At 37.0% G+C, this 25,452-nt stretch overlaps 1 protein-coding gene across 6 annotated transcripts in view; it reads right to left on the bottom strand.

Moving 5' to 3' along the window:
• The window catches only part of LOC149786212 (polyunsaturated fatty acid 5-lipoxygenase-like), a 68,823-nt gene that overhangs the window by 39,198 nt on the left and 4,173 nt on the right, over window positions 1-25,452 (bottom strand). The window contains exon 2 of one of the 6 annotated variants that reach the window (XM_089976587.1): window positions 21,701-21,899. The exons of 1 other annotated variant lie outside the window; for it this stretch is intronic. Coding sequence is in view for 1 of the 5 variants with exons in the window: in XM_089976584.1 (XP_089832710.1) it covers window positions 15,812-15,866 (55 nt within the window). In the remaining 4 variants the exon portion in view is untranslated. Of the gene's footprint in view, window positions 1-9,518; window positions 9,552-15,720; window positions 15,882-21,700; window positions 21,900-25,452 lie in introns of those variants that run through there. 4 more of the 6 variants (XM_089976584.1, XM_089976586.1, XM_089976588.1 and 1 more) reach the window with 4 other exon arrangements.

Below are 25,452 nucleotides of genomic sequence, written 5' to 3' on the forward strand. Positions count from 1 at the left end.
TGATTCGTAATTCTTAATGACAGGATGTGGGACAAATTTATTTTGCTCCATATATACAATAATATTATTTGTTTAAATCATTGTTTGTCTGAAATCTTGATATATAATCATCCACGGATTTTATAGCGTTTTCACTATTATTATTTTTTTTGTCATAATATCTTTTAAGTTCTCTGAACCGTTTTCCACCGCACTTTCCACATAATCCTGTTTTTCCTCGCACTCCAATACCACACCGCAGACATGGTATTGGTCCTAGACTTCCTCATCGTATGTTTTGTGAGTGCATCCAACAAAATTCCTTTCTGCAGGATTTGTTTCATCGATTTACTGAGCCGATCATCAACCATTTGCATTGAGACATTGTATATATATGATTTTCTTTACTTAAATATTTGTTTTAATTATATGAATGAGTTAGAGATTATCCCAAACTAGGCCTGTTAAATATAAATTCAACCTCGACAGATTATCTCCAGACTTGCCAGTGCGAGATTTGGTTGATCCGAAAAATAAAAGTCTGATCTCGAAAATTCAAGACGCCAAGAAAGAATTTTACACGGATGGTGCATCTCATACATGGTCAACGTTCAAGATTATAGGCAATACTGTCAAGGACGCCACAATGAATGACAAGCGAGCGGCAACTATCATTAACTACATCGCTGAATACGAGGGCAATCAAAAATATTTCTTCAGAGTAAAATTTATTGTATTAACAGAAACAGGTAGTTGGATTATCCGTGACAAATATGATCCTGTCCTTGGCAATAATAAAACTGTCATATTAAGTGAAAATTCCAGACCGGGTCTACTGGCGGGTATTGACAAACCGTATTATGAGCGAGTGTATCCTGCAATAGCAGTTATTTATGGAATCTATGAGATAAATAAAAAACCCAACGTTGATAAACTGGCACCCATGAAATTTTCAAGGTTAAATTGTGTAGCCGAACGAGTAATAGAACACTTTACAAACGCGATGCGTGGAAATGGATTAACTGATTTAAGGCGTGAAAAAATAAACTCGTGGGCTGATTCAGTTAAGGATACCGGTGCTACAATAAAAGATGTTGCTGAGTTAGGAAAACTATTAAAATTTCCAATAACCGTAGCGACAATAACGGGAGAGGTACTGTACGAATCGAAATATAAATCGAAAGGAGCTCCAATAAATATTATTGATCATAACGCGCACGCATGGACCAGCGCAGTAACAATATTTCCACGTGATCGAACTGTTAGATTTTACCCCTCAGATATGAGTATGTTTGATTTTATTAACGAAATAAGTAAAAACGATCCTGTATCGGTATGGTTATTTAAAAGTAATGAGGAAGGTGAATTTGATCAGTTTGTCAGACCAAATGGTGAAATATATCGAACAGAAACCCTCCATGACGAGATGAAAATTCTTGCAGAGAAGTTTTTAGAGTGCAAGCACGCGGAAAATACTGACAAATTACTAAATAATTGTTTTACCGTTCCATCTGTTGCGGCTTATTTTGCTAGAGAAAAAAATTCATGGAAACCAACACGATTTGATTTACTTGAAGATGTACGCGCAAGTTGCGTCGAATACGGACATGGCGGATTATGGAATACCAAATATAATTACAATGATGTTATTTCGGCTGATATGGTTGCATGTTATCCAGGAAGTTTTCTAGGATACGGAGATTGTTCTGTATACTTTAAAAGATTTGGTCACCCTACAAACGAGATGACGCGAGTGGCAATTAATGGACCATTACCTGATTTTGATCTGACTGGATTCGCCTGTATTGAATCATTCGAGTTTAAAGAAAATCTTCACAAGATTTGTTATGTTTGGTTTGGTAGACATTTTTGTGAAAAATGTTGGGCACCTATAGTTTTATTACGATATATGCTAGATTGTGCGATACTGACATCGTTGGTGGTCAGTGAGGCGATTATATCATATCATTCACAGACGAAAGTTTGGTTGCTCATGTCAGATTCTGAAGTTATTAGCGAGTTTAAGGAAAAATATCCTGATGCTTCCGAAGATGATATTCCTAAAATTCTCGAGAATAAATTCAAAACCGCAAAAGATCTCGGTAGAAAAATTATAGGTAAATTTACTCAAGGTGGTGCATATGATCATAAAAGACATCACGCACGATTAATTCTAGATGATGCCGAGTACGATTTTATAATCGCTGATACAACAGCAAGAAATATATTTGTAAATCGAGAAAGTGTTTATTTATCCGACGGAACAAAATTGGGTACGATCGTTAGTTACATAAATGACGTCTCCCCACAGTATCCTCATCTAAGATTTTCCATGTTGGCTTATGTTTCCATAAATTTATTATCGATGATTAATAGATTTCCTGAGACCGCAGTCAGAGTCGCAACAGATTCGTTTTATATTTCAAGTAAATATTTAGAATCTGTTATGAAATTTACAAGTAATGATGAACGATGGGGTTCGTGGAGAATAAAAAAAAGAATTATTACACAATTATACAGAATCAGCAGATGTTCCAATAAGAGATTTTTATCGTAAGGGTAATAAAATATCAGAAATGTCGAAAGCGCCATCGTTGAGTGATCCAATAACTAGATATAAGACAGTATATCTCAATGGACCTGGTGGATGCGGCAAAACGACTCGAGCAATTAATGTTTTTAGAAATTCAGATATAATCGTGCTGACACCCACATATAGACTTGCACGCGAGATGAAACAGCGGCAAGTACAATCGTGTACGTATCAGTTTCTTTCGATGGCGCGGGGATACATGGACTCCTAAACGAATGGGAGAAAAATATATACCTAAAATAATTATTTGGGACGAGATATGTACGGTGTCATTGGATACATTAAAAACGTTTCTTGATTGGTTGTTGACGAAAAATACCGCTATAATGATGTGTGGCGATCATGGTCAACCGCCGCCTTTTGTTGGACCATATCCACATGATTGGTTAAAAAAATTCGTTGATTATTACGAAGAAATAGATGATGATCATAGAGCTCTCGATGCAAATTTAAAGGAGTTTAAAAAATTAATCAGATTACAATAAAACAAAATTCAGTGTGAAATAATACGTGGAGTGATCTCAGAGACCTCAATGAGTGATTTTTTAAATTTATGGAGACCCACCGATTTGATAGTAGCAAGCAGAAAAATAATCAGAGATGCTTTACAACAACAGTTATTTCAACTACATAAAGAAAAATACTCAGAATTACCCATACCGTTGTGTTATAGACCATCAGATACACGAAAACAAAATATTAATGTTGATATTCCAGGACAGACTGAAAAACAGAATCTCGTATTAAATGATATTGTCGCCGTTGATATCAGTGTGGTCGAAGATGTATTACGCGCTGACAAATCTCCATGGGTGTTGGGATACGCCATGACAATCCACTCGTCTCAGGGATTAACTATTTCTGATACACGAGTCTGGATTGTAGACGATCGCATCGAGTGGTCAAATTTAGTTTATTTAGCGGTATCAAGGGTCAGAAAAATATCTCAATTACGTAGAATTATAATTCCTGAAATCGTTGATAAATTTAACATCATCGATGATGATATAATAAGAAAAAAATTAATCGGATACAAACAATCTGATAAAAAAAATAAACGTGACTTTGATCTTGATGTTGAATTTATTATTGAGTTAAAACAGCAGCACAATAATCATTGCGCCAGTTGTAATTGTATAATGCTGTGGAGGTATTCGAGTAATGATTCAAGACAATTTACCGTAGATAGAAAAGATAATAGTCGCGGTCATACACGAGAAAATACCATGTTGACCTGTCTTGAGTGTAATCGACGTAGAGGCGCTAGTGCTAGTTAAGTGATCGCGGTGGTAGTTGTGTATCCTCGGTAATTATTTGTAGTTGTTCACGTGTAAATCCACGTTGAGGAGCAGTCGAATCTAATCTGTATATTGCAGGTCTACCTGAGGATCTTGTCACGGTGGATATTTTGTGTGTGGTAACACTCCAAATAGGATCAGTCGCTCTCGCTTTACCACCTTCAAGTTCACCAGGCTCATATAAATATCTAACTGTAACATCACCCAATATTTTCTGTTTTTCAACATTTTTTCGTTGTGTTGGTATATTTTTTTTGGTAATTGCATTAATGGGTTTCATGTTGGTTGTTCGTGTGATCTCATTATTTAATGCAGCTATCACGCTTGGTAATCTTGCAACCCACTCGCGAGATCTCGTATCCTGAATAAATTCCCTCGCGTATTGATATCCAAATAACCGCTCAGCGAGTGTTCGATTAAATCGCTCAACAATTGCCTGATCACGATGAATTGCAGTATGACCTCGTCGTATTTTGGTATTATGTTGTTTCATCAACGAAGATACTGGACCAAGAAATTCCTTACCAGGATCAACCTGTAGTATCTGTGGCCATCGTAATGGTCCTCGTTGATAAATTCGTTCAAACGCATCGGCTACTTCAGATGATGTTTTCGCTGATAGCGGCTCTGCTTCTTTATATCTACTTGCAACATCAACTACGGTTAACGCGTATTTGTATGTTTTTCTACGCACAGTATCATGCGGTAAAAACAGAATATCAGCTTGATGAACTTCATTAGGAACACTGACATCGAAATACGCGTACTGAATTCGTTTCGGTGGTGGTAGATAAATTTGCCATATTGCTTGTTTGGATAACCACGTTTTAGCAGTAGAATGTTTAACCGCTGCTGCATCAGCAAGTTTACCAATTGCTGCTTTGCCTCTCCAGTATCCTCTTGGTGAATAATAAATAGATTCCATTATTAATTACCAGCCCCAAGCGCCAATTTACCTTTTATCGCGGATCTTACTAACCAATTAGCTAATGATTCTCTAATATTTTTATTTTTTATGGAATTTAACGCGTGAATTAATTTCACATCTGCAATATCTCTATCTTGTAGATTTTTACTTTTATAAGCTACATCATGAGCGTGACAAGCTAGATCAATAGCGATTATTGGTTCCTCGCCTGGTTTTGGTTGATCTTGATTATCGAGCCTGATATCAAGTCTGGTACCAGGACCGCAATAATTATATCCCGGTAGATGTTTTTCTCCGCTGTATTTAGCCCATGGAGCACCTGGAAACTTTGACATCAAATTAGCAATATCACCTTCCCGCTTATTAGGTAAAAACGAAAATTTCTTTCTACCACATACAGAACATTTTCCACCATACGCTATTTTTTTATTTTTTGTTGTAACCGTAGCTAAATCAGTAGTTGGAGTTTTAACTCTACAGCGTAAGCAATATAAATTCATGACATAATATATATATGGATATAATTGATTTCTCAGTAACAAGAAAACGAGAGCCAGTTAAACACCACCCTGTGTTACCAAATTCCATCAGAATGATTATCATAGGACCATCTGGATCGGGTAAGACGCAGTTATTACTTAATCTGATAATGAGATGGTTGAAATGGGATAAATTGTATTTAGTAGCACCATCCGCTGATGATCAACGATGTTATGATGTACTTAAAGATTTCAATGAAAACGCGCGATTACTGGATGAGGGTAATGATGTTATAGAGTTTATAACCGATATTGATGAAGCACCATCCGTAGATGTTTTAGACGGATTTATTAATAATTTAGTTGTATACGACGATGTGATGCTAGATAAACAATCAAATCCAGCCAGAATATTTTCCCGAGGTAGACATAAAAATACAGACATGATCTATGTTACTCAACGATATACACAAATTCCGAAAGTGATCAGAGACAACTGCAACATTTTAGTTGTGTTTAATGGCGTAGACACACGCACACACTTAGAAATATTCATCAAACTTGGTGTGGTGGTGACATGGATATAATTAAATTCAAAAATTTCTTCTCACGAGCGCAAGCTATTCCACATGGATTTATAACAATAAATTTACATGATCCAAGAACAAGAAATCGTGTGGGTCTTGATAAAATATTTGGATAAATTAATAAATTTAATTAAAAAGATATCATTCAACTGTGCGTGGCTGCGTCAAGGAACCGTGATAAAAAATGTCGTGGAGAATATTGCAAAGTACATAATTATCTTATAAAGAAAAATCCTCATGCTGGTCCACGAAGTTGTGTTGGATGTAACAAAGGCGTTAGAGGATTATATCAGATTTGCAAAAATTGCGGTGGAGTTCGATACAGAAGTTTGATGATATATTATAAACACAGAAAGAACATAAATCCAAAAATAGAAAAACCACCATCAGAACTTGAATATTACTTGAAGAACAAAACAAAAGATTCCCATGATTCAGATGAAGATTCCCATGATTCAGATGAGAAGAACGCGTTGAGAAATATTCATCAAACTTGATATGGTGGTAAAAATTTCTTTTGCAGCATGAATAGCAGCAGAGAGGGTTCGTCTACAATTCTGTTTGGGACAAACAATAATCGTAGACGTGGTATTGACCTCTATGAAGGGTCACTGTTTTTTTTTGGTCCAAACACAAGGGTGCCCACTCCCTTAAGTGGTCTGATCGCCCTCTCTGCTGCTGAGGTTAATGTGTTAACAATAATTCCTCTTCCGAGTTTTGCAGTGAGTGCTTAGCGTGGCTCGCCGACAGGTGGAGGCCCCAGGAGCAACTGCTTCATTTTCTCCTCTTTAAAATTGGCTTTCAGTAATCTAGAGCGTTGGTCACGGTTAGTGGGTGAGTGCCCAGATAAAGTTAAGTGCTACCTCCGACGTATTTTCACCTCACATTCCATTCAGCAGTGAGCAAATGGGTCTTTCAATAAGCATACCCGGCTGCATGTTATAATTACGGTAAAATCAAAGTCACTCGACAAAAGTACCTGTTTATATTCTGTAATACTTCTAAAATATGTTCTCAATTTAATATAGTTGAACAAGACAAAAAATAGTTTGTGTATTATCTAAGACAATTAATTATTCAATATAACCAAAGTGATAACCAACACAAATACACGCAATGCAATATGTTAAGCAACGAAAAAATAAAATACATTTTTTCCACAATCGTTGAAAAACAGGAAGAAAAGTAAGGAAAGCTGAATAAAGAAGGTAGTCATTTGTGAGAAATGGCCGATGAAGATGGTTTACATCTCCATTTCAATCTAAACCATGACATACTGTTGAAGAGATTAAAATAAGGTGAAATTCCCTTTTCCCATTAGGCATGAATCTAATGTCATGAATGTTGGTGTGTTCAGCTCGAATCTCAGTTGGTCACTACATGTTTGCAACGTCATGGTGATTTAGCTTACAATGACGATAATCTAACGAATGCAATTGTCGAGTTGGAGACCGATAGTTCGAAGAAAGTTGGAATAATGGAAAGTGATGATGTCCGACCATTCGTTTACATCCAGGATAAGCAAACACTTGGGCAAAAAACAATGAGAAACGTAAACTTCTATCGAAATGTCTGAAAATAAAAGACAACACTCGAGATATCCCACAATGATCTCGAGACTTTCTGGTCAAATTTCATCCTGTCATTTTAGGAAAGGAGATGGTCAGGAGTTTTGAGTCTACCAGCCTACCAGCAGCAATCATCAATATGGTGGACAGAAAACTATGAAGGCAAAAGTTCAACTACAACAAAATGAATCCTGGTGACTATGCATTTTCCCTGAGAAAAACTGCTATAAAGACTAATCATTAAGCAACTGAAAAAGGAATGCGAAGGCAACCGCACAAATAATGTTAACAAATATTAGACGAAATAAATTAATCTTCCACATGTAAATTATTGATTAGTAGGCAAATCTGATTATTGCAGTGTAGAACAGAAAATGCCCACCAAACAACGAACTGGGGATAAAAGGCTATCAGCAACCGTAAAACCAATGATCTTAAAAGATGATGTTGAAACTAGCTTTAAAAAAATATATAAAAAAAAAACAATCAAAAAAGAAACATGAAGAAACTTCAATTCCCACAAACATCTAGTTCGAAATTGTAAGCAGGAAATGTGCCCGCAACATATTTTATGCAAATTAGTTAAAGACGTGCAGTCCATCATAAACTAAAGCTCTACCACTGAAAAACATCGTAAAATGTATAACCGATTCATTGTTTGATAGTTTATTGCAACATTTTGGTACGTTCTTTAGGAAATAGTAAAAATAAAAGTCGTTTCATCGGTTCAACTGATTTGTAAACTAGTTCAAACAAGCTTTTTGTCCCTAATGTCCTAAATGGACTTCTGAAGAAATGTTATATTGCTCAAACAATAGTTGCAGAATCGGTGCACAAGGGACCTACAATTGTCTTGTGCAATTGATGCAGAACCTGTGTGCATGAAGGACCGACGTGTGCTGTCATGTACATTTCTAGGGGTTTTGTCAAAATTGGTTTCCAATGTTTTCGACTTGTCATTTACTGGTGACGTTTTAGAAACGAAAACAAATCCATTTGCTTGTAGCAGTTTATTAGTTTATTAGATATTGTTACCTATGTGTAATAACAATGCTCTAAGTTAGATACTAGGCAGACACTAAGGGTAATATGTACGCAACTGCTCATATGCCAAGTAACATTGTATAACATTATGTAATACAGTTTTCCAAATAATTTCCCACATGGGGCAGAAGTTTGGGCGTACAGTTGCATTAACATGGAAAATACTCGATTTTCGAACAGAGATAAATTTATTTGTATCCGGGCTAATGTTAATATATCCATATATAGCATTTGACAACGCCGGTAACCGTTGTCGTTATCTAAAATATTAAGCAAGTCTGTATACGATAACGCCAGATAGTTAATTTACATCATGGTTGCATCTTAGATATCAAACAAGGCTGCATGTGATATGGATTGATGGTTATTTTAAATCATGATTGCATCTTAAATATCAAACAAGGCTGTATGTGATAAGGCTTGATGGTTATTTTACATCATGGTTACATCGTAAATATCATACAGGGCTGTATGTGTTAAGGCTTGGTGGTTATTTTACATCATGGTTACATCGTAAATATCAAACAGTGCTGTATGTGTTAACGCCAGATAGTTATTTTACATCATGATTGCATCGTAAATATCAAACAACTCTGCGTGTGATATGGCTTGATGGTTATTTTACATCATGATTGCATTGTAAATATCAAACAAGAATATGTGATAAGGCTTGATGGTTATTTTACATCATGATTGGATTGACGAGAAGTCCTTTAGGCGTCTGCAATTTAAAAACAAAACTGCGTCCGTACATGTTAACAAATTGTCTACGTATTGACAACTAAGTTTGTAATTTGGGCACGACAACGGGCAAATTCACACAACAGTCTTTCGAATTGTTCAGAAAAGAAAGAACCATTAGTTGATGGTGCTAGAAAAAGGACGCGATTTTGTCTCTTCAGCTCTAAATTTCAGTTCTTTAACTACCTACCCTATATTTAAAAAAAAGGATTTGTATCCATGCGGATAAGCTGTCACCATTCAAATTAATTAATTACCCAATTACTTACTTACACAGTGATTCAACTACATTCATACATACCTTATACTTGTCTTGTATATTTTCTTCTCAGTTGTTTACAATATGGACAAACAAACAAAACATTATTTTCCTATTTCGACAGCTATTGTACGTACTGCATATCCGCTTGGTATTTCCTCGTAACGAACAGTTTCTATATTCAAGTTTTATCGCGGAGTCTTCGGTTTGGACGCCTTTAGGCACATTGGCCTTTTCAAAAGTAAACTCGATTCAGGTCGTTACTTCAGTTTCAGAAGAAACATTTGCTTTCTGAGAAAAGCATGCATATAAAATGTAAATGACCATTTCCTAGATCTTCTAGCATGCTTACGGCGAGATGATATAGTGTCACGAAGTTCGTGTATTATGTCACATGTTTTCACGCAACATCAATATCACATGGAAAATTTAAGTTTGCAGGGAAATTCACACAACGGAACCCCATTAAGTAGTGAAAAACATTTTTTTCTTTTCATAATTTGGATTTTAAGGAGAAACTTCTTCTCAAACGCTAAACGAATTTAATTGGGAAAATTCATGATGTTATTAAAACATATCGTTCCTTGGTACCCTTGTAACAACCCGTTTATATAGAGGTATAATACGCTGTTTTGACCTTAAAATATATGGTGTAAACATCACGCATGTTGTCTAAAGTAATGTCTGATAGCATTTTACATCATGCTTATATTTAGGATAAGTCCTTCGGACGTATGCAATAATGGAAACACTGCTAACGTATATAAACCATGTACCAAATTGTATACAAAATTAAAAGAATGTTCATAATCTGTGCTCATATAATGACAAATTGAAACAGCAGTTAACTGAGCTGTTCAGAAACGAAACGAAGAACCTTTAGCAGATCGTACTGTTATGGATCTCCTTTCTCAAAACAAACCAGGCTATAGGTCATAATTGCAACTTCATGGTGATAAATTATCTGACAATGATGCAGATCTGATGGACGCGGTTGTAGACGAAAACCCATAAGGTTTATTCATTGTTTACATACTGTGGCGTCACTCGGGTTGGTGTCACCCAGTGCGGTAGCTCATGGTGTCTCCCCCATGGTCCTCCTTCCGTAACAGACCATACAGAATCCTTAGTAATGTCATTTTGGTGTCACCCCCTCTGATGGTGTCACCCGGTGCAGTCCGCACCCCCCGCATCCCCCTAGCGACGCCACTGCTGTGCCTGCTAGTCATGTATTTAACTATGATCGGTTAGCCGCTTATGAAATCCGACTAGACCGAGCAGTGTGTGCTCTGTAAAATTTGCAATTTTTCATTTTGGTGTCACCCCTCTGAGATGGTGTCACTCGGTGCGGTCCGCACCCCCCTAGCGACGTCACTGTTTACATAGCAACAAGAACTACACCGAAGGTAGATCATAGAGCAGAGAAATGCCCACTAGCTACGCGCTGGGGCGTAGAGACTATCTGCAACACAGGTCTAAAGCTTAATCTCGACTCGGGTATAAAAAAATACATACCTAAAACATATGGTTCAAGCATTGTTATCAGGAAATGTGCAATAAAGGCACGCAGTCCCCCATAAACTACGATTCCATCACTAATAAACAACATAAAGTCTATTAAGGTATTCTAAGCGAATCACATTATCCAATGTAAAACAACGAATCTAAATTTTTTCCTCAAGATGTGGCATTAACACCTGCATTCCTTGGTTTTATGTCCAACACTATGTGCAAAATATAAACCTGTTCACAACAACGAGTTTGAATGTATGGACAAATAATCAAGTTTGAGTAAAATTCAATTAAGATTTTCTTTCAATGGCATACAAAGTGAAGATTCAAAAGACACAGTATTGTTAATTAAACCCCAAATAATACTGAATGTTCTATCACAATTCCACAGTATATAATGTTCAGAATGATTTCCAAAAGTCATGAACGTCTTGATATACATCAACGATATAATCCCGACTGTCTCTGAATGAGTCATCTATAATCCCAAAGTAGTGTTTTAATCCAAAAGGTTAATGAGCACTTTGTAATTCCAAATAATCATTTAAAAAAATAATTCCTATCAAATTACAACAGAACACAACCATAAACTCTAATCATATATTCCCTAAGGCTGATATTAAACGAGGAATGAAGACTTTGTTTACAAAAAATGCTCTTTATTTACATCCCCATTTGACTAATGTCGGAATTTTATGAAAAACTAAGGGAAAATTCCAAAATATTTTTAACACGTTTGCTTCCTGAATATACCAAACTCGTAAACAAAGTTAGGTCTCAAATTTAAATATCTTTTAAAAAAAATATTACAAAAGTCGGGTATGACAAAACTCTAACCTCAATCACGGACAAAGGTCAAGCACACAAAATAAATGAAATATAACACTACGATTTGTTTTGAGATCTGTGTGTGTGTGAGAGAGAGAGAGAGAGAGAGAGAGAGAGAGATTTGGATTTATAACGAAGCTTTAACAATTTTTTAGTCATATCGCTAAGATGTCTGCAGTGAGGCAGTTTTATAGTGATGTCTAGCACTGGGTCATCATGCCACAGACATGCAGCATAATGTCGCACCCAATCACATTATCCTGACACCAGGCCGACCAGTCCTAACACTAACATCGTAATGCTGAGCCCAAGCGAGGCAGCTGCTAGTACCATTTTTATAAGTCTTTTGTATGACTCGGCCGGGGATCTAACCCACGACCTGCCGTATCCGAGGCGGATGCTCTAACCACTAAGCCACCGGAGCGGTCTGTTTTGAGATCATACGAGACTCATTGTTTGATGGTTTTATTGACAGAGTTTTGAATCGTTGTGACAAACAAAATTCATGTACGGCATTAAATGGATGACGGTGTGGTGAGGTTACAACTGTTTAATATTCAAATTTTTCAGCGGCAATGCCGTCCGGCTAAGACTGGAAACAAGCTAACCCGAGCTGAAATAGATCGAGTTCTGGCTTTATTAAAAAAAAATTCTTTATGATAGACTTGCGCAATACTTTTTCTATCCAACAACTATGTTTCGAACGTAATCGCACTTATACTCTAAACCAGAGGTGGGCAAACTTTCCAGTACAAGTGCCGCATACACAAATTTATACCTTGTCGAGGGCCGCATAGTTCATTAAGTAAAATAATTAATATTTGAAATAGCAAAACAAAAGGTTTATTTCTAAATAACATCTAATTAATTTTCAGTTGTTAATATGTTGTTAATATTTGAAAACTTCAACTTCAAAAGAAGCACATTTATTTGATAAACAGAGTAACATAAACAGAGTCAGTGCGAATGATGACTTGTTCCTAGGCCGCATGAAAGCCCTTGGCGGGCCGCATGAAAGCCCTTGGCGGGCCACATGCGGCCCGCGGGCCGTAGTTTGCCCACCACTGCTCTAAACTGACATGATCAGTCATGTTGGTTCAATTTAACAGTGAGTAGTCCGTCGAGTAGGGAAATGGAAAGAAAGTCACATTAAAAAATATCACGAACAAAGAGTTACGCCTTCGTGATTTTCACTAGATTTGTCCTTGGTGTGTCAATCGGGAATATGATGTTTGTGATAAATTATTTATAGGCTGTTCGGTCTACGTGTCAGTGATGACGTCATCAGAAGACTGCATTCCCTATATTGTACCTTGATAAAATGAAATACACCTATACGTCTACCTTGGTAAACTGAAAAGTATGGTTGTATGTACCTTGGTAAACTGATATATACAGAAGTCGGTATCGAAACTGTTCAATGTAGAGATGCATTTAATATTATTATTAGTGTTGTTGTTGCTATTATTATTATTATTATTATTACTATTATTGTTTATTTATTTATTTATTTATTTATTTATTTATTATTATTATTATTATTATTATTATTATTATATTAAGATATTAGTTCGTTTTATGCCTGGTCTTTCATTTCTTACTAGTCCACATCTATACCCCCACTCTACCTCAGCTTGTTTCATTCTTGTCACAATGGCGTCCAAACTGTGATATGGATTGGATTCATGATGTAACATATATGGTAATGTGTTCTTCATTAAATACTGAGCCATTTTTTTTAACACCCACCAAGGCAATTGCGAAACAAGTGGGATGATGAGTCATTAAGTTCTTTGTTCGTAATAAAGCAACGATTTTTTTTCCTTCAGCCTATATTTATTTTTATGAAAGCTGAGACTGTTTTTTATTGGGGTGGGGAAACAGTTTTGGATGGGAGTTGTACAAAACAATTTATTCCGCAAGAGCAGCTCGAAACAGACAGAGATTACAGCAGAGAATAGACGGCATGAAAGAATAAAAAAGAATTAAACAGGCAGAAAATAAGACTGCTTACAACTTCGGGACATGCATGGTCAGACAATTAACAAAATTCGTGTATTACGTGACTTGGTTTTACGCACTTAAGGGAAAACCACATAAAGAAGATAAATAATTAAGTAGTCATAACATATTTTTTTTATTGCTATCATAATGTTGATTTTATGGTGAGAATTTATTCTCAAATGCTAAATGAATTTCATTTGAAGAAAAAAAAATCATGATTGTATATAAACACTTATGTCTTGGTACCCTTTCGTAACTACCCGTTTATACCGAGACACAGGAAGCAAAGGTAACTTTAAAATATATGGCAAAAGTATGTAGTTTTTGTAAATATGCACAAGTTATAATAACACAGCCACCTATGTATATCACAAAAGGTCTACAACAAACTTTATGAAGAGAACACGAAGCAGTTATCCATTCCAATTAATGCTGTTATTATATGCGTTATTATATGCTTTAATAGCAAACTGGACGTATGTTAAAGCGAGGTTGATTTGTCCCATTAGTATAATTAATAAGGTGGTGGCTGTTTGTCCGACTTAAAGCCATTTTTCAGCCCATGATAGGATATGTTGTTGTAGGGTTTAACGCCATTTTGCAGCACACGATAGGCTATACATGGCGGCCAGTAGGGCCTATTAATGGTGGAGGAAGAACCCTGGAAAACCCCGGAAAGAACCACCAACCCACGAGAAGCTACTGGCAAGCTTTCGCACATACCCACATTGGCTGAATCCAAGACTCGAACTCACGCAGACAGAGGTGAGATGGCAGTGATCCGTAACGGAAAGCGCTTTAGACCACTCGGGGCCCCGTCATGATAGGATATACGTGTCGGCCAGTATATTGAACCCACTCTGACAGAGGTGGTGAGATGACAAGGATCGGTAAAAGCGATCACTTTAAACCACACGGCCACCCGAGACCCAAACTTTGATAGGATTTGTATTGGAAATCCAATCTAATTATGGGCCTCGGGTGGATATATGACATGAATATTTTTATTTTTAAATCCAGTCCAAGTCGTATCCCTCCCGCATCGTCAATCCCTTTGGTCGTGGAGAGATGCTTCCACCTGGAACTTATGATTCCGCGTCAAAACAAAATAAACAAAATAGCGTTAAAACCTGGGGGGGGGGGGTGATGGGAGATAGGTGGATTTCATGTACAATCTAGTTTACACATGACATGCATGTTTGTATCTGCTCGTAACGTGGTATGTATTTCATACCATGTTTTGCACGTTCCATTAATCTCCGGGCTTTCCTGAATTAAGATTGTATTGTCTTTGTATGTCATAAGTAAGATTTGTTTTAAAAATCGCTCAAGCATGGCTGTAAGTATTTTGCGTCGTTGTTACAAAGAGGATTAGTCCTTGGGACGCCTCTATAAACACAAAATTACTGTCCGTATTGGCAGATGCAAACCATGTCCCCAACTGCATACATATTGACAACAATGTTCCCAGGATGGACGCGACAAAGAGCAAATTTAAAGAGCAGTTCGTTTAGTGGTTCAGCAAGAATGAAAACACAAAAAAAACTTTTGCAGACAAGGAAAAATACGCAGTTTAGTTGTTGTTGTTCTTGTTCTTGTTGCAGGGTTTAACGCCATTTTTCAGCACACGATAGGCTATACATGGCGGCCAGTATTAATGGTGGAGGAAGAACCCGAAAAAAAACCCGGAAAGAACCACCGACCCACGAGAAGCTACTGGCAAGCAGCAGTTTAGTCTTTTCAGTACTAAATTTGTTTTATTGTTACCTACCTAATATATTTTCAAAAATTTATATCAAAAAACGTTCACAAAAAGCAGCTGTTTTATACTTGCGGATTGGCGGTCAATATAAAAATTCCATACTTATTATCACCTTAATTAAACAAAATCCATACCTACCTTATACTTCAAGGTGGATTTTGTCCGAGTCTCTTACCCGAATTAACGCAAGAAAGAGAGAAAGTTATGGCACGTTGAATATTGTACATACCAGTAAATGTGACTGACTCAAGGTCCTGTACGACCCTGGCGAGATATATATACATATTTGTAGTCAGCCAACTGTAATGGTGTTTATAAAAACTCATGTACCGTATTATTGCGAGTAAAAGAAAATTTCGAGCTACAACTACGAGGAATACGCCAAACTGCCGATGATAAGTACCATAGTTCTTTTGATTATTAAATATAAAATGCATCATCATAATTAAATGAAAACAAAATCTATTAGCGTTAAATTGACATGGATTGTAAAGGCCAAATTGTACTTATTCGACAAGTCTTAGAATGCAGATTAATCAGCAAGTACTTGTACAATATTAATTGTTCTCTCATCTATTTTGTTGCGCAAAGTACATAAATCTTGACAATGTATTCAAGATTCTTTTCGAATTTGTGGATTGTTATGTTGTTGTTATGGGGTTTAACGCCATGTTTCAGCACATGATAGGCTATACATGGCGGCCAGTATTAATGGTGGAGGAAGAACCCGGGAAAACCCCGGAAAGAACCACCGACAGAAGCTACTGGCAAGCTTTCTCACATACCCACATTGGTTGAATCCGAGACTCGAACCGCTGCAGACAGAGGTGAGATGGCAGTGATCCGTAACGAAGAGCGCTTTAGACCACTCGGCCACTCGGGGCCCCGAATTTGTGGAAGTGATGGCTTTAATCTGTTTCTATTAGAGGCCATGACCAATACAATTTTAGGAATATTTTCTCTACATTCTTCATAAAATGGACAAAGAGGCCTCGGGTGGCTATCTGAGAACCCGAAAGCCACATCTAAACGTCACGATAGGACCTGGACCACATCACACTTCATAAACAGAACAGATTATATTTATTTTTGACAGTTCTTAAATTGCAACTATTACAACGCGGCTCATTACAAGGTACTCCATCAGAACGATCCGTTTCTATATTTATTTTCTATCATTGAGTAATCGTGTTTTTTTCTTCGCCCACCATTAATACTGGCCGCTATGTATAGCCTATCGTGTGCTGAAAAATGGCGTTAAACCTACAACAACAACAAGAACAACTTGTACAAAGAGCATTCCTTCACACATGTACATATTTCACCACAGTGCTAATATACCTGCACATGGACCAAACACTTATTTGAAGAAGAAGGTGTTATACCCGCTTATTTCTTGGTACTCCCTCAAAGCCACGCGTTTATATAGAGGGAACGGGCGCGAATGTATATGGTACAAGTATGTTCGTTTGTTGTTTTGTTGTTTGTAAATGTGCACAGTTATAATATAAGAACCATCTTTGAATATCACAACAACTATACACGAAACTTTATAAACAGACAGAACACATCGCAATTAGATATCCGTTGTGAGTCATGTTGCTATGATATACTTAACAGCAAACTGGACTTATATGATGATGGAAGTTGAATTGTCTCAAAAGTATAATTAGTAAGGTGGTTGTGGTTTGTGGAGCCAAATCCATTTTTCAGAATGGTCGGCTATATACGCGGTGCCTGGAGGAAGAAGAACCACGGAAAACCCAAGAAGAATCACCTATCCACGGGAAGCTACTGGCAAGCTTTCTCACATACCCACATTTGCCGAGCCCAATACTAGACTCCACGTAGACAGAGGTGAGATGGCAGCGATCGGTAAAAGCGACCGCCTTAGACCACTCGGCCACCCGTTCCCCTGATTAGATGGGATTTGTATTGGTACTTACTAGAAAGAAGGAAAAAAATAAGAAAAGAATTGGCGACATGGATCTTTTTGCTATAGAATGTATCATTGTTTCTATTCACAAATGATAATGATGGGTGTTTGCCCCCCCCCCAAAAAAAAAAAAAAAAAAAATTTAAAGTGTCAACAAATGTTGTGGTCATTAAGTGGCCAACCATTTAATGGAAGGGGCAAATGTTAGGATTTCTTTCCAGTGAAGGTGTTTTTCTTTTACCTCAATAATATATTTTTAACTAATGTAACGACTATAATTGTATCTTGTTTGGCTATAAATCAAAACAAAAATATTCTTTAGCTACGAGAGAACGTATGTTTGTAAAAATCCCAACCGTCCCCGCACAAAAATGAAATGGCCCATCCCTGACGTTGTTGAGAGATACGTACTATCTGGAACATACGATTCTGCGCCAAAACAAAATAGCTTAAAAACTGGGGGAACGGGATGAAATATTTACACCAGAGATATATTTCATTTACGATCTTGTTTACTATACATCGCTATGCAAGTATTCCTATCTCAGAGTGATTGTCAATGGTTGGTCTGTTGTTACTTGTGTATAGGCATGACGTGTATATTTGTATCTATTCGTAATGTGCTAAACATTTCTTATCATGCTTTGCACGGATCAGATGTTTTCATAGGATATTCTATTACCGCGAGGAAGTTTTTCAAACAATGGTATATTTTCCAGATTTTAAAATGCCTGTGTATGCAAGAATTATTAAACTGAAATTAAAAGTACAACACAAGTATATTATTACTTTTGTATCAGTTTTCAAAGCTAATAAATACATTATCTTGGCGCACAATTTTCTTTACATGTTGTATTAATTGCAGATGTGATACCCTGAATATAATGAAGGTTATTTGTCTGAACAGTTGAAAATGGTTATGAACTTTAGTCATGGTGTACAGAGGGTGGGGACATATATTATTTATTATGCAATATCAGCAAAATTCGAAGAGAAATTTTCGTGAGAAAATAATTAATTCCACGCCTAAGTCAGATCGAAGTAACATTTAAACCAAAATCACTAAAAGTAACATCCAGAGGGTGAAAAAGACCGCTCTGGTGGCCTAGTGGTTAGAGCGTCCGCCTCGGATGCGGGATGTCGTGGGTTTGATCCCGGCCGAGTCATACCAAAGACTTACAAAAACGGTACTAACAGCCGCCTTGCTTGGCGCTCAGCATTAAGAGGTTAGTGTTAGGACTGGTCGGCCTGGTGTCAGGATAATGTGACTGGGTGGGACATCATACTACATGTCTTCAGCATGATGCCCCAGTGCTAGACATCACTATAAACTGCCACACTGCAGACATCATAGCGATATGACTGAAAAAGTGTTAAAGCTACGTTAAATATCCAAATCACACATCTCACACAGAGGTTGAAAGGACTGGACCATCAAGTGAAAGAGCAGGATAACAAATCAAAAAGCAGGACCATACATTTTAGCCTACAAATTACCAGCAGAATATGTCCCGTATCTTGAAGCAATCTTGACAGCAAAATGTGTATCATCCACATTAATTTCAGGGCCAAAGTCGGTATTACGGCGACTTTCAAAGCATTGTTTAAATGCCCTAGAGCAGGGGACTTCTGCATTAAATGCCCGAGAGCAGGGGCGTCTGCATTAAATGCCCGAGAGCAAGGGGCTTCTGCATTAAATGCCCGAGAGCATGGGACGTCTGTAGGAGTAGAACCAAACTTTCCTGCCTCATATCACGTGGCTACCCCATCTTGTTCTGTTGTGTTTGTGTCTTGTGTCCGAAATTAAAAAATATGGGTACTCTTTAAGGACGACCCAAACACGTTTGAAAATGGACGTGGATTATGTCATCAGAAATTGGTCCCCAATACATTAAGTCTGCTGCAGGTTTTAAAAGGCATTGTTCCTTACCCGTACCGATGGGAAATAAGTCACCAAAAGTATTGTTGATTCCTTGCAGAATGGTTCTCAACATGTTCAATCTGTCATCGTATAATGAAGATATTGACTAAATTTGAACAAAACTATTCTCTGAGAAGTTGTCTGGGCTTTGAAAGATGCTAAATCTGAATGAACAGATCTTGTTGACATAGATGTGTGTAATAGACACACGTGTGCTTGTCTTTAGCAGGTGTATACACGAATACGACAGAAAACAGAAGAACTAACTACACACTAATATGGAATGCTCAATATCTACACGATAGATACGATTACCATCAAGTACACCTAGATCTTTATTTTCCAGAGGAATTCGTTATCATGCATGCACAAAGTTGATGTCTGGTCACTGGACCAACACTACACTGCAGTTTAGCATTGGAAGGGGAGTCAGGATTATGCTAAGTGCTAAGGAATGCCAGATTCGAGAGGATAAGAGGAAGCAATGAGACGACTGGCATGAATGTCTATTTGGTATCTCTGTTGTCAGTTACAAAACTGTTTGAAAGTTTCTTATAACGAGTTTCAGACAGATGTACCATTGCTTCACCGTTTGTAATACTGAATGATAAGGTTGGTGCATACCATTTTAAGCTTACTGACAATACAAACAACGCCAAGGCATCAAAAGATATGAAAGTCCTTGACCTTGAATTGTTCTTTGCATCGTGTGGGGGGGGGGTGGTTGTGGTGTGGTTTGGTGTGGTTTGGATTTTTAACGTAGCTTTAACAATGTTTCAGTCATATCGCGTTAAAAATACAAAACACACAAACATCATAAGCGATTCATTGTTTGACACTTTGTTTTTTTTTTTAAATTTATGTTATTACACGTATGATTCATGTAGCTCGTAGAACTGGAAGACAATGTCACGAGGTTACAACTGTTTCATATTCAATAGTTTTAGCGGTAATGCGTTCCAGCTAAGAAGACGTGTGTGTGTGTGTGTGTGTGTGTGTGTGTGTGTGTGATTTGGATTTTTAACGTAGCTTTAACAATGATTCAATCAAATCGCTACGATGTCTGCAGTGTGGCAGTTTATAGTGATGTCTAACACTGGGGCATCATGCCACAGACATGTAACATGATGTCCCACCCAGTCACATTATCCTGACACCAGGCTGACCAGTCCTTATATTAACCTCTTAATACTGAGCGCCTAGCGAGGCTGCTGTTAATACCATTTTCATAAAGTCTTTGGTTTGACTCGGCCGGGGTTCGAACACACGATCTCCCGCATCCGAGGTGGACGCTCTAACCACTAGGCCACCGAAGCGGTAAAGACTGGAATGAAGCTAATCCGAGTTGCAATGGATTTGTTTATTTTGTTTTTATATGACTGAAGGATAAACAAAACCTCGCTGTATTGGCATTTTCTAACCAACGACCAAACAAACATTTTATTCCAGGACAATAACGTTAGTGTCTGAATTAGCATGACAATTCATGTTGGTCAAAGTTTAGTTGTATTTTGTTGAGTTGGGAAAAGGAATAAAAGTCGTGTGGAGAAAAAAAATCACGAATAAAGAATTACAAGTGGCAAAAAAGTCACAACTTTTAAAGTGTTTTCTTTACTTGTGTATAAGTATAACATGTATATGTTTATGTCCAAAGATTTAATCAAATGGTGTGTACGCCCCCGGGGGAAAATTATGCATACGTGATTATTTATTTATGCATAGCTTGTTCTGTCTGTGAATCATTGAGGCTCCATTGGGTTATCTTCAGAGGACTGCACGACATGTTATTTGTGTGCACCTTTGTATTGGGAAATGTACCGATGTGTACTAAACTTAAATAGATTTCTTTACCTCGTTCAGCTTAAGGATTCAGAAAGACCATGTAGGAAATTTGAAAAACAGTCCGTAGCTAAATTTAACTACCATTAAACTTAGTCCAACCGATTCGTAAACTCGTTCAAACAAGTTTTACATACAAAAATGTCCTGATGTCCTGGATGGACCTTTCAATCAATGTTATATTATATTGAGTGATAGTTATAGAGTCGGTGCATAATGGCCCTTATTTTTCTTGGGAGGCCTGCGATTTTGTCAATAAATTTCTGACCTTCAAACAATTTGTACTAATATTATTGCATCGATGTTTAGAGCAAACACATGCTATATACACAACACTAGTTGAAATTTAAATAAATACATCTCGAGGAAAAAAGACACAAAAAGAAAGTGATCCGACAGAAATTCCACCCCCTCCGACCTACCCCTCTTTACTGTCCTTGAAGAGCTAAATACGTGTCTAGACTGCACACCACGACAGCAGCATTTTTTTCTTCTGCTTTTCTTATTAGTTTATCTGATGTCTGACCTTTTACGCTTCAATAGTCCAAACCCACGCACCACTCCCACTCCAGCTTGTTTTATCCTTGTGACAATGGCGTCCGAACTGGCATATGGATTGGGCTGGTGAAAAAGCGTAAATGGTAATCTGAGAATGTATATTAAATACTGAATTATGTATATATAGCCAATCATGGCGAAGTCCATTACAAAGCAAGTGTGCTAAGTCGTTAAACTCTTATGTACGTGCACTTTGTATGACTTTTGATTAAGCCACGATAATCTTTAAAGTAATACTTCGATCTTCTCTCTCGTTTCCAATATATTTTTTTCAACCTAGATTTTTGTATGAAATATGGGCCTGGTTTGCATGGGTATTTATTGACCTTTGCATGTAACTACATTTTCACGCGGTATTGTATAGATTATACACGGGGTGAGAAAACAGTTCTGGGTGAGAATCACATACAAAAAGGCCATAAGAGCATCTAGAAACAAACAAAATAGGTTACGGTAGAGAATAGCCGATTCGAAACGGAAAAATTATAATTAGATAGGCAAGAGTAGAAAAAAAAGGATTAGAATTAGAGAACCTGGTGAAAAAGTAATTGAGGGAAATTATTTTTAAAAAGTTTAAAAACTGCATTGACATGGCATTGTAATCCGCTTCGTTCATGGTATAAAATTAAGGTTTATGTGCCTTTCTTGGTCATTAGACCATGTATTTTGGCCGTAACACTTCAAACGAGTACGGCATAAAATGCGTTTTGTAATTCATTGATACTGGCAGGAAGACCTAAATTGCATCATTGTAATTACAAATATGAGCACGACAAAGACAAATTCAAACAGCAGCTCATCGAGTCGAGTTGTTTTTAAAAGAAATAAAGTAATTCAACTAAATTCATTCTTACATTCGAGGTTGATTTTTCCCCCGAGTTCATTACCCGATTCAACGCCAGACAGACATTATGGAGCACTGAACAGTGCGCATACAGGATTTGAGTTAATAATATGGAACAATTTTGTATGACCTTGGCGAGATAGTCAACGATAATGGTACATACTCTTACTCCCTACAGTACTATATCCATTGAGACAGTTTCGTCGAAGCAAAACACCAAAAAAACACCGTGTGTAGAAGCATTTTAAATTCCAGAAGAAAAAAAACAAATTTTATTTAGTATTAATTTGCAAAGTACTTTCGACAGATATTGCACCTTTCGCATAGCTACTGTTGCCTTGTTCCTGCCTCGTAACGATCCGTTTATGTGTTCAACTGACATCTTGGTGCCATCGGTGGTATTGACGCTTTGCCGCACATTTTCCTTTTCATAAATATACTCCATTCAGACTAATACTCTGATTTCAGTTTAAACATTAGCTATTTAAGCTAAGCATGCATATAACATGTAAATGACACATTTCCTCAGTCGTTCTGGCATGCTTACAACCAAATTACATATTCAAATTTCGTGAATTATGTTAATTGTTTTCACCCTCTTCCAATGTACACCGTTACACTGTTATACACACGATACGCGAGAAAAATGTATGGCAGGGCAACATCAGTCTCACATGCGAAACGGAAGTTTACAGGGAAAATTACATTTAAAAAATTCAGTTAAGTAGCCCTAAAATATTTGTTGTTATCATAATTTTAATGTTAAGAAAAGACTTCTTCTCAAACGCTAAAATAATTGGTAAAAATCACGATGGTATGATAACTGCTTATTTATTGGTACTCCCTCGTAACGATGCGTTTATGTAGATGGAGAGGAAGCTGATTTAACTTTAATTTCTATGGTACAAGTTTTTCTTGTAAATATGCAGAGATTATAAAAATAGAGCCATGGAGGATCAATACAGCTGAGTCAATTTGCATGCCAGGAGGAGACTGGATGTATTGTGACGAAAAGTTGATTTGCCCCAACAGTAAATTCAGAAAGGACATTTACAGTGATCCACTGAAGGGGTGGGGGTGGGGTGGGGAAATGATAATTTGTGAAAGAAAATTTACGAGATATATATCTTTGTTTCAGTTCATGAGCCATTATGATAGAATTTCCTCCGAATTTTTTCTGTCCACATGAATCAATGTTGCACAGTGTTAACAGATGCTGGGTCATCAAGAGCCGACCATTTTAATCGAGGGTGGGGGTTCTTTCGAGTCGGGACTAATGGAACGGACATGAACAATTTCTCCCTGTAAAGCAGACCAAGATTGTTTTTCATAATTGGAATGAGGATTGTACTGGTGATACGGTAGTATGTAAACATGTATTCAATACAACAGGTGCGCGGTATACCGGTTTACCTGGTTATTTTTTCCCTTGGTACGTACTACGGTACTTTTTCACCATACCGGTATTTCGGTAGTTTCCATCAATAAGGAATCTACGGAAAATCCCGAGTAATCTTGTTACGAATTTAATAATATTAAAAGCGGGGTTCCATTTTTCATGACAAAATAATAATAAAAATCAATTATTTGAGTTTATTATATAAAAAACAACACTTGTTTAATTTTCAATATTACAAATATATTTATGATCATTTAATCATTTTTGTCATGTGTCACGTATGCAAATTTGGTGGTCAAATGGGATGTTGTGAGCTATATTTGGGCCAAATCCATATTCTGGAAATTGTTCGGTCCTTTTTGTTGTTGTTGAAAAAAATGTAATTTTTTTTAGTTATGTTCTTCGTATGATAATGTGTCATCTTAATCATCTTAATATATTCCATTGTAAGACTGTAAATAACCCTTAGACTTTCAGGACAGCAATTGTTTTCTGTTTGAATTTTACATACTGTCTCAATACCACTCAATATTTCCTCGTTTTGTTGAGTATCTTGTCCTGATATTAGCGTTCCACTCAGTTTCCGTGCCTATTATATCAATAACGTACCAAGTGGATTGTTAGATTTGGTGTCAACAATTCCATTTCCATCAACAGGCTCTCTCGTGTCAGCATAATGACTTTCTCAGTCCGTACAATATAATGCAGGTTTAAGCATCCCATTTTAGTTAACAGTTTTGGATTACAACTTATACAACAACTAACATAGCAAATTCACCTACTATCAGCACTGACCATTTAATTTTCGGGGGGAAGCGGTTAACGATTTTTTTTAAAAATCAGATTTTGTTCTCTTTTATCTCAAGATAATCATTTTATTTATTAATCAATTAATATAATGAATATGATATGGTCTTAAGTTATTCTAAATCACAGCAAGATATTTTTTCAGCTACTGACAGAAAGAACATTAAATTGTTGGATTTTAATACATATGCGGTATATCGTGGTACGCAGGGCCGGCGCTACCATATAGGCAAACTAGGCAGCCGCCTAGGGCGCTGATTTCGGGGGGGGGGGGGGCGCATTTTTTTAAATTATTTTATTATTTATAAATTTTGAAATTGATATTTTCATGGGGGGGGGGGGCGCCAGAATCTAACCTTGCCTAGGGCGCCAAATAGTCTGGCTGGGTCTGGCGCCGGCCCTGGTGGTACGTACTGCGGACCGCGGTACACAATTTTTCCAGGTACCCAGCTCTAGTTTAAACCCAAATAGCTATATAGAAATGTAATATAAATGCCGATGCAAAGCAAACGTGCAAACGAGAGAGGAAATAGAAATATTGCTTACAAAACTAAACGAAAAAGTAC

Source organism: Sinohyriopsis cumingii, chromosome 12 (assembly GCF_028554795.1).
Source record: "Sinohyriopsis cumingii isolate HCF-2022 chromosome 12, ASM2855479v2, whole genome shotgun sequence".
Classification (NCBI taxonomy): Eukaryota; Metazoa; Mollusca; class Bivalvia; order Unionida; family Unionidae; genus Sinohyriopsis; species Sinohyriopsis cumingii.